This window comes from Mastomys coucha, unplaced genomic scaffold (genome assembly GCF_008632895.1).
Source record: "Mastomys coucha isolate ucsf_1 unplaced genomic scaffold, UCSF_Mcou_1 pScaffold20, whole genome shotgun sequence".
Classification (NCBI taxonomy): Eukaryota; Metazoa; Chordata; class Mammalia; order Rodentia; family Muridae; genus Mastomys; species Mastomys coucha.
Genome location: NW_022196903.1, coordinates 32,007,892 through 32,025,889, shown reverse-complemented (window position 1 = coordinate 32,025,889; position 17,998 = coordinate 32,007,892). Strand labels below are relative to the sequence as shown.

Here is a 17,998-nt window from a genome sequence, read left to right as displayed (position 1 = left end):
CTCCATTGACTTTCTAAGGAAAAGCATACTTCTCACCATGCCTTGGTGTAGAGCTGAGGAGCATCAGACACTTCAGACAGTGATGCCATAAAAGTCCCCCCACTCCAATTAAAAAGGACAGCAATGTGGGGCTGGAGGGAGGGCTCAGTGGTTAAGAGCACTTGCTGCTCCTTCAGAGGACACACGTTCTGTTCTCAGCACCTGCTTGGCATCTCACAACCACCTGTATCCCAAGTTTCCAGGGATCCAGGGTCCTTTTCTACCCTGTTGGGCATCAGGCACAAACATGGAACACAAGCATGTATACAGGCAAGTACTTTTACACATAAAATAAGAGAATAAAACAAAAAGTATGAAATAACATGTGCTGGAAATCAATGAAAGATGAGTTGCTTAGCATTTTTGAAGAGCTGAGTTCCATCCCAGTACTGAAAAATAAAGTATGATGAAATATGACAAATCATATATGAGTTCAAGCACCTTGGTAAAGGGAGCTTCCTTTAAGCATTTAAACCAGTCTCTATAGCTGTGAAGCCATTGCTTCACTTTCCTATCCAGACAGAAACAGGCACACTGAGCAAACTGGCTGAGAACCAGGAATCCGGGAGTTCTTCCTATAGAGAAGAACTACTCCAGCCGGGCAGTAGTGGTACATACGTTTAATCCTAGCACTTGGGAGGCAGAGGCAGGCAGATGTCTGAGTTCAAGGCCATCCTGGTCTACAGAGTGAGTTCTAGGACAGCCAGAGCTATACAGAGAAACCCTGCCTCAAACAAACAAACAAACAGAACTACTCCCAGCAGATACCTAGATTTGTTTAAATAAGTCAGATAAGTCTAAATGTATATTCTAGTGGGCTAGGATGTTGTCCAGGAAAGACTGGTAAATGTCTAGGGTGTAGGCCTAATGATTCCTAGTTATGCATCAGTTTGGGCTGGCTAGAGACAATTATGGTAAAAACAGCATTCCATTTTAACATGGACCACTCCAGTGCTGATGGCAGAGCCACGGTAGGCTCACCGCTCTCTCAACAAGCTATTCTCAAGTAGGTGGCCTGCCTCCCATGTATCTGGGGAACAGGATAACTTCCCTTGGGCAGTTTATCCCAGGTATTTCCTTCTGTAAATTTCTGGATGTTATTAAAAACATTCAGAGTTACAAAGAGTCCCCAGGTACCAGGTGTAGTCTTCAAGTCTCCATGGTCAAGGAACAACTGTTTTCCCCAGTCATGTGGTCTCAGCAGGGTAGTGACTCCTTTCTGTGACTGATGGTCTCGTGACACAAAAGTCCTGAGTGATGAACCGGAGCAATGGCTTGAGGCTGGGATCTTCTGTTTATGTTCCATGATGGAGATGTCCTCCATATGACTGACCTCAGAGCCCTAGAACTGGAGTTACAAGTGTGACAATAACAAATTCCTCAAGTGGGGCAATGGGAGGAAGGAAGAGTATTAGGACAATTCTGCGTCTTCTCTTTAGGTTCTTCAGCTGTGTGTTTTGTCTTAGAGGCGTGGCGCCCTTTGTGAGCACCACGGTGCTGATAGGATACCCTCTCAGAGCCCAAGCCTCTGTTCTCTTTAGCTTCAGAAGACCACTGCATGCCTGTCAACTGTGGAACTTCTGGGTGGGATCTTACCTGACAGGACCAGTACATCTCGTGGCCATGTTCTCATTCAGCAGTGACAGTGGCTAGCTCATTGTTGGTAAGAGGAAGCCCACATCGTTGGACCTAAACAGATCTCTCACTGCTACTGCAGGTGGTCCACTTAGAACCAAGTGGTCCCAGCATCAGCAGGCCCTGGCACTAAGAGTTAAATCTGTGTTTTTAGTTCTTACAAGGTGAGTTCTCTCTGGTGGGTATGAACATACAAGACAATGATCATCATGGCTTTGGCTCTCATATGTTTACCCATAATACTCTTCTTCAGACCTCTTTTTTTTTTTCCTATGTGCCTGATGAACTAGCCAAGCCATTCAGTGTCACTGTAAGTCACAGTATGTTTTAATGTCGGGCCACTTTCTTTTTAGACAATGAGCACATTCCAGTTCAGTTCCACCTGAGTTTATGCCCATGGCAAAAAGGTCTCACTTGTGTCTCTGAAGGACTCTGAGCAGACCTTGTGCAGCAAGAGGCCACTTTTGCCCTGAACTTACACACAAAGTTGACTCATCCATGTCATTATCTTGGATTCTTCCTTCTCTTCCAGATGGACAACACAGTTTTCTATATATTCATGGGAGTGTCCTGAAAGACCTGGTTCAATAACATGAGATGACATGGAGCATCTGAGATATACCCTAGTGGATTCTTGATCCATGTCAGAGCCCAGATAGTTCCATACAGTCTTTATGACAGAACCCAGCTCGTGATACTTGGTGACTCATGGCCAAGTATTCCTGTACCAGCTACTAACAATGTAACACTTGCTGCTTTTGCAAGGTGTACAGTCCTTTCTTTCAAAGGACATATGCTTGTTTTGGAATCCTGGAGTCTGTGTTTTAAGTTTTCTTGTGCCACAAGGATCATTTCTCCTCTCCTGCCTCTCTAAATATGTGGGTGGCAGGGCTGCTGTTGTTGCAGAGAGGGTCTGTGGCAAAGCTTTTCCTGTTTTGGATCCCACTGTAAGCTAGAAACACTTAATATCACCCACTAAGTGGATCATGACAGACAGTATTCTTGAGTGTGGAAAATACTGTCTCTAAAAAACCAAAGAAGTTGACAAAAATGTTGAAATGCAATCATTTGCTCTTTGTACTGGAAAGAATATTTTAGCATGCCTTGGCTCCCTGAATCTCACAGGCTTCACTAACGCGAACATCTGTGATTGTAGGGCTTGTCTGCCTACCTTCTCTCCCTCTCTAAGACATTCAATGTACCTGACATTTCCTGCTTATTCACTTTAACATGATGTCACTGACTTGACAGAACAAGTGATGGGCGGAGGGTTCGTTGGTTCAGTACATGTCACTGCAATTGGATTGCATACAAGGGAATTACACGCCTAGAAAAAATACATTGCCAACCCTATGCATGAATACAAATAAAGTTTCCTTTCAGAGATGGCTGTAAAATGTTTTATCCCACAAATCAATAAGTGTGTGTCATATACTAAATGCTGAAAGCACCTGAATTTGGTAACTACACCACAGCACTCTGGTTCAGTTCACAGTAGTTCAGCATTTGTCTTCAGTTGCTTGTTTTTTGTCATGGTGGACTGGTGAATGGAGTGGGAACATGTAGGTGTGTAAGCTTCGGCCTCAACACATACACACACACACACACACACACACACTCTAATTTCACACAGGCACTCATACACCCACAGAGCAAAATAAATAAATTTGAAAAATAGTACTGTTGTCATAACTTTCAAACTTAGTCACCAGAACTCACCTAACACCAGCAGTTTTGAGGATACATTAGTTTTGATTTATGTATGACTGGGAGGGTTTCATGAGGTTCACTTGGTCATTGTTGCTTTGCAAGTCCTTCCACAAAGGACCCAGAAAATAGTGTTGGCGTCTGCCAGTTATCAGGGATGTACTTTTTTATTCTCTAAAGGCCAGGCAGAACAAGTGGACAAAGCAGCCTTGGTCCAGGGTGGACTCCCTTTGCCGTCCTCTTCTCTGCTCCATTCACCTCCCTCGTCTCCCCTCTGCTGTTTTTCTTTTCTTTCCTTTTCTTCTCTTTTTCCTTTCCTCCTACTACCTTCCCTGCTTCTCTTCATTTTCTTCCTTTCCGTTCCTTCTCTCCTTTCACTCTCTTTGCTTGAGACTCAACTCGGAATGTGTCTTCTAAAACAACAACAACAGCACAGAACCCAAGCCTTTCATACCCTGGCTATGTGTACTATCGATCAACGATGTTGCCTCACTATCAGGTTCGATGTGTGAACTTGAACACTTACCAATTTTCTTCAGATTATTTGAGTATTTCTCTCTCTTCAGTTTTTAACTACCCACATTATGGCCATTAGTCCTCTTACTTAGAGACAGTGACATGTCACCATGGGCCTTGCTGTGGTCCCAGGGATCCTTCCTGTTCCTTCAATCCATGGGTTCCAGCTTTGACAACTGGTAAGGAACAGACAAAAGACTGTGACTTTTTATTGGACCATCTGTCTACTCCCCATCCTTGTGATCCTCCAGCCATGACTCTATTGACTGAACAATGTCACTTTTTTCAGAAGTAGCTTCTATGCATGTTGGGCATGAGTTCTCTCTAGGCCACTCTCCTTTACAGCATCAGTCCGTGGCAAGTATAACATTGTGCTTTGATGGCTGAGCACTGTCATGTCATCCCTGTGGCTTTGCAATTCTGTAATTCTGGTTGCTCTCAGACTGTTCACTTGGTGAGGCATTTCTTCCCATCAGGACTAAGCTTCAAAGCAGTCTTGCCTGTGAGCCTCTTGACATGATGACAACTTTCTCAGAATCACAAATATTAACACTTTGGTCAACATGGTGTCCTATGGTCAACTGGGCTTTGTGCTCTACCCAACGCAACTCTTTAGCAATCTCTGTGAGATTTCAGTTGCTTCTGCCTCTGTCACTACAGCTCAGCCTCCTCCACTGCACATAGCACAGATCACTTATTTGTTCAGGTTCTCATTCTAGTGTTAGTGTTAGAATTGTCTTCTGTGTCCTATAATTCAACTATTATTGGTTCCACAACCATGTCTAATATATGTAGTATAACTAGGATTATATATTAGTATGCTTATAGTTAACACATTAGACAAATTAGAACATGTAGACAAATGTTCCCACCCGGAGAAACTCTCTAAACATTTGAGGCCCAGTACTCTTTATCCTTTACCCTCCAGACTCAGGTACCCCCATACTCTTCCTCCTTCTTATAGGCATATCTTTTAGATATGTAGCCAGGCCTTTTGAGGTACCTACAGCCTCGAAGATACATTTCAATGCCTTCTAGAAGACTAGATACAGTACAACCCCTAAATAAAGTCAAAACTGTGTCAAAAATGTCAGTCTTTTTTTTTTCTCCCAAAGGCATATTTTATTCATCCCTACTACCCTCAACACAGCTGAGAAGCCAGGAGGAACAGGATCTGACTAATTAAAGAGAATTTTAAAAGTCTCTTTCTCAATTGTCTTGGATTGGACCACACACAGGCACACACAAACACACACAAACACACACACACACACACACACAGAGAGAGAGAGAGAGAGAGAGAGAGAGAGAGAGAGAGAGAGAGAGAGAGAGAGAGAGAGAGAGAGAGAGAGAAGGGGAGAGAGAGAGAGATTTAAAGTTCACATAAAAAATTGTATTCAGTCCCACTAGGGAAAGGGTATTTTCCTCAATGTGATAGTGAAGGGGGGAGCACAACAAGTTATTTCTTACACAGCTATGAAGTTGGCATGATTGTCAGTTACATGACTCTGTTCAAGCTGTCCTGATTCTTTGATATTTGTGTTAACATCAAGTCTACTCTATAGCTTAAAATGTAAACTATTTTAACCAACCTCTTTCTGTCTTGGAACTCGGGCCGTTTTTTATTTTTTATCATTATCAGGGTAAAATGATATTTCCACTGGTAATTATATCAATTATGAGTCAAGCAGAGGTAGACATGAGCTTCCATGGCAGTGTAGTCTTGTAATTGTAGCCAGTTACATTGATAGGAAAATGCCTTCCCTTAAGGAACCTCCTGGGAGTTCTAGCATAAGGATGAGCCCAACATTTAAATCTTATACAGTTTGGTGCTTATTGAACAGAATGCTCACTGTCTGCAGAAAATGTTTTTGTCATGTTCTGGGGAGAGGCTTCATGAGTCAAAGAGCTTGCTGCACAAGCGTGGTCATGTCGGGCAAGGTCCCTAGCACCCGTATAAAAAGCTGAGTGGGAACTCATGTTCTACCTACTCCAACACCACAAGTGAGGCCGAGACATGATGGCATCTGGATCTTTCTGGTCAGCCATCATAGAGGGGGAGGAGAAGCCACAACAACAAAAACCAGGGTGCTTCTGGTTCAGTGAGAAACCCTAACCCTAAGGCAGAGAGAAATAGAGGAGGGCACAGCTTACTACATGCACACACATGTAAACATATACATACACCACACACAAGAACACCATGCATAAACACATACGTATATATAAATACATTACACACATACACATACGTGCACTCAGACACACACAAGTATACATAAACATCTCTCTCTCTCTCAAATTAGGATCACTATAAAAGATTAAATACAACTATCAAAGCTGGACAGATACATCCATACATAAATTTAAGTACACGCTGGTAGCTGTTCTTAGGTCCTGGGTAAGCTGTGTACAGGTGTAATGTCAGGCATGTGGAATGGATCCTGGCATCAAATCTTTCTCTGTCTGCATGGTCGTACCTGTAAGAGGGGTATTACACTGTACCCAGAATTCTGCTTTCTGCTCCCTGAGGATTTTTTAAAAATATTTTCTTTTTTTAAATGAAATCTATGAGATGATTTTACTTCCTCCGACTCCAGGGGCCTCAATTTGTGATCTTGCTTGCAGCAAGGATCTTCAGTCAGATGAACAAAAACCATAACAAATTGTCAGGTGATACTGTTGGCCAGACCTGATGAGTGTGCCTTAATTGTCGGTGATCACGGAAAGGAACAACTTCCCATATTACCAGGGAAGGATAAGTGTCTGTCTGCTGTTGTGACTCGGTGGAGCCCAGGTGATGCATGTGTTACAGACAATAAGGTACACAGAAATGTGCAGAGCCACGGTTAAATTAGTGCCACAGTTAACATCAATAGACAAGAATTTGGAATTTTAAAAAGTGATTCTTAGAAGTTAAATTAACTATTTGGAAGCGACCTTGTGAGTTATAAGGCTCTCCCTGACTTGCAGGGCACTGTCCCTTACTATCTAATTCAGACAAATGCTTACACTTCTTTTTCTTTCTTTTTTCTTAGTTTTTTGTTTTTGTTTGTTTTTTGTTTTTGTTTTATTTTTTGAGACAGGGTTTCTCTGTGTAGCCTTGGCTATCCTGGAACTCACTCTGTAGACCAGGCTGGCCTTGAATTCAGAAGTCCGCCTGCCTCTGCCTCCCAAGTGCTGGGATTAAAAGCATGCGCCACCTACATGCCCAGCCCCTACATTTCTATTTTTAAAGTCTTAAATATTTGCAACAATTTTTGCTCAAGACAGACATCAGTATAAGAAATTTCTATGAATAAATAAACTTTAGTCTTACAAAAAGTAAATTGGTATAAAAATTTTTACACTCTGTCACCCAAATAAGGAAAAGGGGTTTTGGTATAGTCATGATAGTGCCAGATAAGACAACAGATAGCAGTAGGAAACTGTATGGAATACTTTGTTCAGGGAGGACAATATGTCGATAATTTATAAACGTTAGGGAAGTGACTACTTCTTGGTGGCTTTGCTAAGGAAGGATCCAAGCCCCCTCTTCAGATCACATTACTCTAAAAGGCAGTGGATAATGGGCTAACACAAACACCGTGATTTCCTGGTCAGAAAACTTTTGTTGTGGTGGCATTGTTTGTTTGTTTGTTTGTTTGTTTATTTTTCCAGTTAGGTTGTTGTAGGACTGCTCCTTAGTCTCTTGAAGGCCTAGGTTGCTGACCGGATTCAGCTAGTTAGAGGAGGTTCTGTTGAACTCAAGCTAAGTCTTGCTTAAAATGGAAGAGTTTCTTTTCCTGTCAGTGAGTCTGAAATCACTTGGCCTTCCTGCCCGACGAGATACAGTGAGAAGAGAGGTATAGCAGCTGCACTGTAAAACTTCAACTTTATGGTGCTGGCATTGAGAGCTTTGTGCCACACTTACTAAGTGTTTCTGAGAGGCAAGTGTAGAGTGTATGAGTATATGTTTATAATATATTTCAAGATTTAGGAAATATTTGAATAAAACTGCTGGAAATTCTCTTTTCAAAGACAGTTATTAATGGGGGGAGGCAAAATCACCAGTTGAGTCTTATAATCTCTTTGTGTTTGGACTTTTTATCAGTTTATGAGCTTTGGAGATATTGGTGGATATTGGAGACACTTAACTTTGTTTAAAGTTTTGGAGGTATGTTGAATATCTTTCATTGGATGAAATAAAGCAAAAAATTGGCCTCAAGCCAAGAGATTCTCTGATCTCAAACCTCAGTTAATACAAAATCAGTAAAATAATTCAACAATTTTATATAAGTCCCACTCCTCTAGTATCAGCCAAGATGGAAATGCTGAGTGCCAGTTCCTACATACCATGGAGGGTAGAAGAGAGAGGCAACCAAATTTAAAGTCACTCAGAATAAGCCTTATTTAACTTTATTCCAAAGGCTCAATTTGATTGAAAAAAATTCCAAAGAGTCAACAAAGTCACCTCATTGTTTTTTTTTTAAGTCTGGAGTCAGTTGGTTCCAGACCATCCGGCCTCATGTCCTTATGTTCCTCTGAAAAACCACTGACACATTTGAAATTCAGTCAGGGAATCCAGTCAGTGCTGTAATAGCAGATACGGACCAGAATGAAGCCCAAGTGATTAGGATCTGGCTGTCTTTATTATGCTTTAGAGACTGGCTAAAATCTCCCCATAGCAGGTAGTCTGTGGGGACATTGTCCACCAAAACCGCGAACCAGTTCTGTTCGTGTACACGTGTTAGGTAATAACCCTGAAGCCATGGTCTTTGTGACTGCTGGAATAGAATCCCAAATGAAGCACCAAGCTGCTTATCAGGAGGCTCATTTTCCCAGCGACCCGTCGCAGTTCTGAGTGTCCTTGTTTGTTCTAGGGATATCTGTCTGGCTGTCAGCACCACAGTAGAGTGTGTCTATTTTCTTCTTGGAGTTGGAAGGTTAATACACAATACAGTGGATGCAACTAGACACACCTAAGTTGCATCAGTGAATAGAGTAGCAACTATTTTATCTTAGAAAGGAGAAGGCTTTCTTGACATGGAAGTAGAAGTGGGTCCCCTCTGATAGATTTTTAGTAGTCTCTCATATGTATACATAGACATCCCCACGTATGTGTATGTAATATGAAGACATCTCAGTTTGTCTCTTTTTGGTGCTTATCATCATTAGAAGGGATTTTGAATTGTTCCCACTTTGGGGTTCAGAGAGAAGTTAAAAGTTTATGACTTGCCTGAAATCACTCAGGCAACGAGAAGATCCAAGAGCTGTTCTTGGCTTTCCTACCCCTCTGCTTCTACTTCATGTATCATACATGTGATATGTATGAATCGAGGGACTTGTACCTGCGTCATAACATTTAGCAGATCTCTCAACGAGGCTACAGTTACTATCATGCCATGCATTTTATTCTATTGCAGTCTCACAAACAACATTGTATGTAATTGAGCACTTACGAGTGAAATTTAGAAATCTAGCATGTGTTCAGAGTCTATAGGGGGCATAGTTTCGGATAACTTGGGGTAAAATGTTTAAAGTTTGCAGAGCATGATGTCCATAACTGAGTTAAGATATGGCAACAGCAACTCTCTCATTTAGTTAATAACAACCTATATATGTACACTGGGTCCACGATATTTAAAGAACTGTTCAAAGTTTCTAAGAACTATAGTGCCATACTTCAGAAACTTACAGTTCCATTGGAGAAGGACAAGTATATCCACCAGTAACTTTGGGCATCTAAATAGTGTCAGGGTTAGGGTCTAGATGATAGAGCCCATAGCCAATGGAGAGATGATGCGAACTGGATTGATTTGGGGGGACTTTCTAGATTTTGCTTTGGGTTTGAAATGTACATAGTACATATAAAATGACAGCTTTCTAGCTGATTGGTTGAGAATAAAGAAAGAGGGTGGTCTCAGACTTGTACATTTAAAAGAATAAGGCATAATATGAAATGTAATTAGACCTATCTTTCATTATAGAAACTTTTGATAGTAAGAGTGGTGTATTAATGTGAAATGTTGATTTGGGGGAAGGGGAAATAGCTGAGTGGATAAAGTTCTTGTCATGCATCTGTGAAGGTCAGAGTTTGGAACCTCAACATCAACATAAAAATTGGGTGAATTTGACTAACTGCTTGTAATTCCAGCCCTTGGGAGGCAGAGAGAAGTGATCCCTAGGCCAAGCTGGCTAGCTACACTAGCTGAATCAGCAAGTGCCAGGCTGGGTGAGAGACCCTGCCCCAGAAAATGAAGTGGAGAGTGTCTGAGGAAGACACCTAATGTTAACCTCTGGCGTCTATATGTACACATGTGAACATAGACACGCACATGCATGTGCCCAGACACATGCAAATGTGCATACAGTTACACATTGCATAATGCACACACACAAATACACACACACACACACACACAGAGAGAGAGAGAGAGAGAGAGAGAGAGAGAGAGAGAGAGAAAGAGAAAGAGAGAGAGAGGCAGATGGAGGGAGAGAGAGGGGAAAGAGAGGAGAGAGGAGAGAGAGAGGAGAGAGAGAGATCTAAAACATCCGAAGTTGATTGGGAGGATTGTGGGTATTACTTAATGCCCAAATGAATGGTTTATTCTTTAAGAAAAGAGGTGTCATTGAAGCATTTGATCAGGAAGCACACACTGGAAGAACGCCATCTTACCTTGTGATAGAAAAGAATAAGTGGGGAAGGCCTGTTGATACCGACACAAGTCATAACACGAGTACAGTGTCGCATGTGCAGTGAGTAGAGGCATCCCCCGAATGACAGATGGGCATGGGGTCCAGGGCCTGAGAAATCCGTGTGCTCTGACCCACCCTAGTCCCTTCATGCTTTTTCTCACACATTTGCTCCTTTGATCAGACAGCCTCACAAATTATCGCTCTAGCTCTGAAGAAATATGTCACCTGTCTCTCTCTTACTGCTCCCTCTAAAGTGAGTTCAGTGAACTTTCCACGTGTCTCCAATGCAAAGACAGTTTGGCCTCTTCGGAACATGCTGAACAGTTTGATATTTTTGAAAAGCCCTGGACACATCATCTTCAAGCCCATTAGATTTTGTTGTTCTCTCAGTAATATTCCTGTCAGGGTTCTGACACTTGACAGTGGAGCTGGGCTGGTGATTGCTGCGGGTGTACGGAGGTCAAAGCTGACCCAATATTTCAATTCTTATGTGACATAGAAGCAGTACTGTCCTGGGAAAAAGCCACCACTGTCGACAGAAGGAGGTTTTTAAGCAAGACACAGCTGGGGAGGCTGTGTCCTGGGATCTGAACATCATCCGAGGTGCAGTGCTTTACAAGGAAGTCTATAGGGGGGGACCTGTCTGTGGTTTATTATAAAACAAAGGCACAAAACAAGATCAGCAAAAATGAAACACAGAGTGAAGCCACAAAGAAACCAGATACCACCGGTTTCCCCTTGGAGTCTTGTAAAATATGCTAAGTCCCTTCAGCAGTAAGCTGAAAAATACATAATAAATATTATTTACCCATCTTGTTAAAACTCTTCACCCAGGAATTTCACTAAGGCTTCTTTGCCTAAGTACCTTTTGGATAACACAGAAAAATATGCTAGACTCCCAGAAGGAAATCAGGGATTCAGCATAAATGGTATTAGTTCAGGAGCCATTCATAATGTTTGAAGAATTGAACAAAGTCTCCCAAAGGGTAAGATACCAGATTCTATCCCTGAGCCAATTTTGCAAGCACCTTTCTCCTAAGGATAGGAGTCTCTCTAAGAATGGTTAACTCTTCCTTGAACAACGAGTAAAAAGATCATCACTATTGCTGATTGTCACAGAGAAGTAATTACAAAGCCAAGGGAATCTTACAAATCCAAATTAAGAAGCCATGTTTCCAATTTCTCCCTTTCTGTTGCCTCTGTGGGAGGGGCTTTAACTAGGGAGGGGAACGGAGGTTAATACGGAGAGGGAGGAAAAAAGGAATAATAACACAGTAACATTAGAATGCTTGAGAAAGCCATAAAGAATCATATTATTTTCTATTTATCTAAATTTAAATACAATACATATGTCTATGTACACACACACACACACACACACACACACACACACACACACACACACACACACCGTTTAAATGAAATTACTCTACCTAAAGTGGTAATGCTTCACCCAAGAGCCGTACAGAATCTAACAGAATTCCCAGTGCCAGTCATGGGAAACCTCCTTTAGAGTTGTTGGCAATGAAAGTATAAAGACTGTCAATATAGGCTCCTTCTGTTACCCTTGCTTTACTGCCAGTAGTTGAAATGAAGACCCCATTGCTGAAGTCACTGAGCACTTTGGACAGAAGGCATGGTGTCCTTGAGCTGGATGCGACCCAAAGCCTCCCCCAACCCCTGGTAGACTAGCTTTTATAGTACCTTAAGGTGCTGCTCAAGCTGACTACGGGGAAGAGGATTCAGTAGTCCTACTCAGCTGCGAAACTGTTGACCTATGAACCACGTCAATGGTCAACATAGAAACATATCCATGTAGGTGCAATAGTGGCTCTTATACCTTAGTGCTAACTAACATCTGCCTAAATGAGACTGAAGGCTAACTGAAGAGGAGGGAAATCCTGCCCGGTACTGTAATTTTACCTGGGACAAGTGAGGTCAGAGATCTCATAGGAGAGCTTACTTACTACTGCCACTTTCCTAAACCGGGGTAATTCCTGACTGGATTCTAGATACTTATTCTTATACACACAGTTAAGCGTAGCTCTCTTCTCCATCTAAGAAACTTCTTTTCACAACAGACCAAGACCACTACAGAAAGCCACAACCAGTCAGAAAGCAGAGAACAATGCCTTCTGAGGTGCCCAGCCCCAAACGATACATCTAAAATACATGCCTGCACTTCAGGCTCAGGGGACATCTTGGAAGAGGGAGTGGAGGGATTGCTAAGAGCCAGAAGGTCAGGAAGTCTGCTGCCAGGTTGAGCCGTTCAGGTTTGGCAGGGAAGCCACACAGGAGGAGTGAAATGGCTGAATCTGAGAGTAGACTATGTGAGCGTTACTGTGTACTTCCTATGCGGAATGGCCATTCTTAATGGAAGAGCAGTTGGCTGGTTCCTCAATGGCAGTGGTTCTCAACCTGTGGGTCATACCCCTTGGGGATAGCATATCAGATATTCTGCATAGAAGATATTATGTTAGGATTCATAGTTACAGTTATGAGGGAGCAATGAAAATAATTTTATGCTTTGGGTTCACACCAACCACAACATTTATTAAAGAGTTGCCACATTAGGAAGAATCATTGAGAACCACTGATCTGAGGAGACTTTTTGGCAATTGTATTGTCTTTGTTACTGCACGTTGGTTAAGCATGAAACTCAAAACTGCTTGTTTTGAGAACAGACATTCTAAGGGGAGGGTCAAAGTCTTTGAATTTATTACTCTAAGCTTGGACTTTACCTAGACCCTGACATCTAGGTTCTGCCTTTGGTATTTATCCATCTTTATAGTATAAGACCAAGTGAAACAATGGTTTTTCTTTAAAAAAATTATGTATATATATATATATATATATATTCTACTATATATAGTTTACAATATATGTGTGTACATATTTATGTGTGCACATATGTATGTATGTATCTATCTATCTATCTATTTGCTTATCTATCTATCTATCTATCTATCTATCTATCTATCTATCTATCTATGTGAGACTTTTTCTTAAAGGAAAATCTCTATGGTAGTGTGACTGGCTTAGAGAAACTTATGGTGTAGGAGACATCACTGACTCCTTTGTCTCTTGCTCCAGATGGCTCTGAAATAGAAAAATCATTGGAGAGAGTAGTGCGGTGTGGCACATACAGTAACAGTTATAGCCATGGATGACAATCCTGGCCTCTTTTCACTTCTGTAAACCCCAGGAGGGCAACTGTGGGCTATAATAAAGGAGGTTTTAAATTCTCTGTCTCTTGTCCTACTGTCTCAGGGCTTCCAGCAAAAGTTCTCCTTCCACAGTAAAGAGATCGTGGCCATCAGCTGTTCCTGGTGCAAGCAGGCGGTAAGTGCCGGATAAATCAAGCAACACAGGTTCACGTGTGACCACGACGTGTGAACCCCCAAGCTTGAGTTCCTCTACATGTGGAGTTTTGCCCTGACTGAACACTCAGATGTTCTCAGATAGTACCCTTAGAAGAAGAAAGAGAGTAAAATTATAGAATAAAAGAAAATATAAGTAGGGAAAAATAGAAACATTATACTTCTTTTGTACAGCTTGAAGTCCAGGATAAAAGACTAGGCACCCCCGCAACCCCCCCCCCCGCACCCCCATCTCTCATTCTTACCCTGGGACTGGAATCGAATGCTCCTTTTAGCTAGAATACCCACTGTGTTTCCTATCCACTAGACTGCTGAGGATTCATTGTCATGCTGGACTACAGCACAGGGGGCCTCCAGTGAATTCTGCAACCCAGGGTCCAGGCGTCTGGGTTCCCCAGCTCTTGATGTGGGTGGCTTTGTTATGGGGCTATGAAGAACAACTGCGTCTTATGTTGTTCTTTAGGTTTAGATGTTTGTTTTTATTTTTGTTTTTTGTAGCTATCCATGTGCTCACTAAATTACATCCCTTTCTTGTGTTTGACCATTCGTATTGTTAAGCTCCCACACTGATTGATGTCCCATTTACTCTTCCTTTTCTTTCATCTATCATCCTATCTACTTGACCTCTTTATCCAAAACAGATGCTGAGCTTTATTGCCTCTGTGCCTGCTTTTCATTTCACTCCAACCCAGTTGTCAAACTATAGCATCCAGGGCCAAATGTGGCGGCCGCCTATGTCTATACATAATAATCGCAACATAGCCATACCCTATCATTTGTCAATTCTCTGTAACTGTTAATACCTCAGAGATGACTTCAGCATTGGGAACACACCCAGGCCTTTAAAGAAACAGTTTGTGAACCCCTCCTCTAGTCTTACAGTCTATCCATTCTTTGTTTTAAAATAGAGTCTTAATGATAAAGAATATGCTATCCTTTTGTGACCCTCCTGCCTCGGCCACCTGCATGCCAGGATTATCTGCTTACACTAGCTTATCAGCTTTCCATCTATGTTTTGGAGCGTCTGTGTAGATAGAAGCATATCACCTTTGTTAAGAGGGAAACGTGAAAAGAAAGTTTGTGTTGTGTTAGCTAGGTTAAGGCTTTACAGGTCTACATATAGCAGATGCAACTCCTCAGACTGGCAACCGGGCTGGAACAAGTGTAGTTTGAGTGAATTGCAGTTGGTGTTTCTGTGGGTCAGACTCTTCGCAGTACAGAGAGTCTATAAGATCCAACCTAATAGTTTCCCTAGGGCCTTCATTTGTCAAGAGCCTCCGGTTGTTGGTACAGACCCACTGGTCTGGACAGTTACGTGCCACCATCTCGCCACATTTTGTTTTTCTTGTGATTTCCATCTCTCTCCAGTTGTGACACAGGTAACCTCCATGCTTCTGTTTAAAAACATGTTACAAGTTCAAGGCTATCCTACTTCTAGTGAAACTCCACATCCTAGGGACAGCATCTCCCTCTGGGAGTAGGTGTCAACCAGTCTCTATGCTGCTGGGTTTCCTGGACTGGTAAGAGGCTGCTGCTGGGACAGAATCTAATCTGTTCTGATAGGCTGCTGTTCCCATGACCCTGGGGTGATGTGTCTTGTTCAGGGTCTGATAATTTGGAGCGCTTTAAGATGAACGCCTGTGTCCTCTTCACTATCTGTCATCTAACTGAGTCACCACAGGGATTGACTTTTCACTTGACCATTGTGGTAGAGCCTTGGCCAATTTCACATAATTTTAATATCCCAGAAAGTGTGGAAATTGATTTTGCAAGGTCATATATGCAATATATATGCACTCAAATTACAATATGGATATATTTTAGTAGTATAAGTAATTCTTTCCAGGAAATTTGATGCCAAATAAAGAGAAAAACAAATGACTGACCCTCTAAGATACAGGAGGAATCTTGGGGTTAAGGAGCTGAGGTTTTTGTGTATATGTCTTGGCTCCAACATTTAAAAATATACAGTCCTGAGAGTGTCCCTTAGTCTCTAGCTTGTAGGTCACTCAAGTATAAGGTGAAAGAGTTGCTTAGGCAATGTTTGAAGACCGTGTCACTGTAGAAATGCAGTGGGTATGCACTGACAGTTAATTGCTTAGAAAAGTAATCAATTTCGAAAGAAGGTGTTCAAATGATATTTTTTGTGGTGTGACCTTCCTCCGGTTTAATTTGTTTGCAAAGTCCAAATAATGGGTGGTATGTTGAATTATTAATTATTTCATCAGCATTTTTCCTTAATTGATATAAATTAACTACTGGATCACAGGAGAGCTTCGCAATATGCAGAAATGAAAACAAAATCCTTGTGACAGCACAGAATTAAATTAGACTGGTTGTATGTGCCAGTTTTTCCCAGACAGGCCTAATTGATGTCTGTCTCCCAACATTGCTATTGCCATGGGTTCCTGTTCACTCTTAAATAGCTCTAGTTGAAATGGTGAATTGTGCATTGGTTCCAATAAATATAATTCAAGTTGAGACTAATTTAAATAAAAAAGTCACCATGATTAGAACTTAAGTTCTTTAATTATTGCACAAGCTGATTTTATGTCCATTAGAAATGAAATGTCCCCACAGGACTATCACCCCAGAGTCAAAAGAGGTGATTGAAAATGTGACCAGACTGAGGTCACATGCCAGCCTCGCAGCAGAACAGTAAGTTAAGCCCCTCACCCTGGGGTACTGCGGTGACTGTTATTAGCTTATATTTCCTTCCTTCTTGTAATGAACGGGCTCCTCTGACCTGTGGAGTGTCATAGGACCACTGTATTTTTTAGGGCTTTAGATAACCCTGGTAGAAGCGACTCTGTGCTTTGTTACCACTGAGATTAACAGCTTTCCAGAAGAGACCTTTTGCTTCCTTCCTGGCTCCCTAAACCGGAAAGATTACTTGGGAGGATTTCCAACTGTGGTAGAAACAAACAGGCATTGCCTTCCCAGCTGTCTTCATTTCTTCTCTACATTAGCTATTGCATGACCTGTTACCCAGACACAGTTGTGTGTAGTATGTAAATAGTCTGTTAGACAGTTAGAATGTCGTAGTGGACTTCCAGGTTCCCGTTAACTCCTGTTGTGTCTATACTTGGAATGAGTTACTCTGGCCTCTGTGTTCCTGGGCTGGTTGAATGCTGATGAGATGTATATGTTCTTGATGTGTATGATTTTGTGTGTGCATGTGTGTGTGCACGTGTGTGTGTGTGTATTCTTATCCCTTCTTGCTGTGAATTGCTCCTTGTTCAGAATTGCTTATTAGCCTGTTTTTCTCTTCAGTTTCACAATAAAGTGACCTGCTTCATGCTGCATCATATTGAAGAACCCTGCTCCCTGGGGGCTCATGCTGCTGTTATTGTCCCGCCCACCTGGATCATTAAGGTGAAGAAACCTCAGGTAACTGCAGGATCCTGGTGCTGCTGGCCTAGTGCAGAGAAAAATGAACTGCTGGGATTTATCTGCTTTTTCTCCCTCAGTAGTCTTTGGGATCCTATGACCGTTTCACATGCATCCCTGTGGTCTGGTGCTTAGCTGTCAGGCTCATCTCATTGGGCCATCACCTGACCTTACTAGACTGTCTCATGGAACCAGACTCCCATCCTCGTGAGAGCCCACTGTCCTCCTCACCCACGTGTAACACTACTCTAGGAAGGCAGGTCTCCGGAGTTTTAGTGAGTACCGGTGAGCCTGTATTGGATGCTCACACGGTCTCTTCTAAGCCTGAGAGGAGTCAACAGAGAGCAAGGTTTGCAAGCATCACAGTTTAGTTAAGATTTCTGCTAATATAAAGGGCAGGCTGTGAGTCATGACCTCCATTACATACAAGCCTGCTTAGAGAGCCACAGTCTTTTCTTGATACAAATTGCAGCTGCTATCTTAGTACCTAATCTGATTCCGTGTGGTTACTAGCTTTCCTGTTTAAGCCAATCTCCTTTTGTTAGTCTGGGGGGAACTTCCTGAGGATGTAGGGATTATCTTTCTGTTTAAAAGGTGGGTGGGGTTTAGAGCTGTTGAAAGAGCAGCAAGCGAGACAATAGCATACTGTGTAC

At 42.1% G+C, this 17,998-nt stretch overlaps 1 protein-coding gene across 6 annotated transcripts in view; it reads left to right on the top strand.

The window, feature by feature from the left end:
- Dgki (diacylglycerol kinase iota) overlaps positions 1-17,998 on the top strand; it is a 456,269-nt gene that overhangs the window by 219,746 nt on the left and 218,525 nt on the right. For 5 of the 6 annotated variants that reach the window (XM_031381541.1, XM_031381545.1, XM_031381542.1 and 2 more), the window contains exons 7-8: positions 13,846-13,917; positions 17,229-17,345. In XM_031381541.1, coding sequence (XP_031237401.1) covers positions 13,846-13,917; positions 17,229-17,345 — 189 coding nt within the window. The remainder of the gene's footprint in view (positions 1-13,845; positions 13,918-17,228; positions 17,346-17,998) is intronic. The other variant, XM_031381543.1, reaches the window with a different exon arrangement.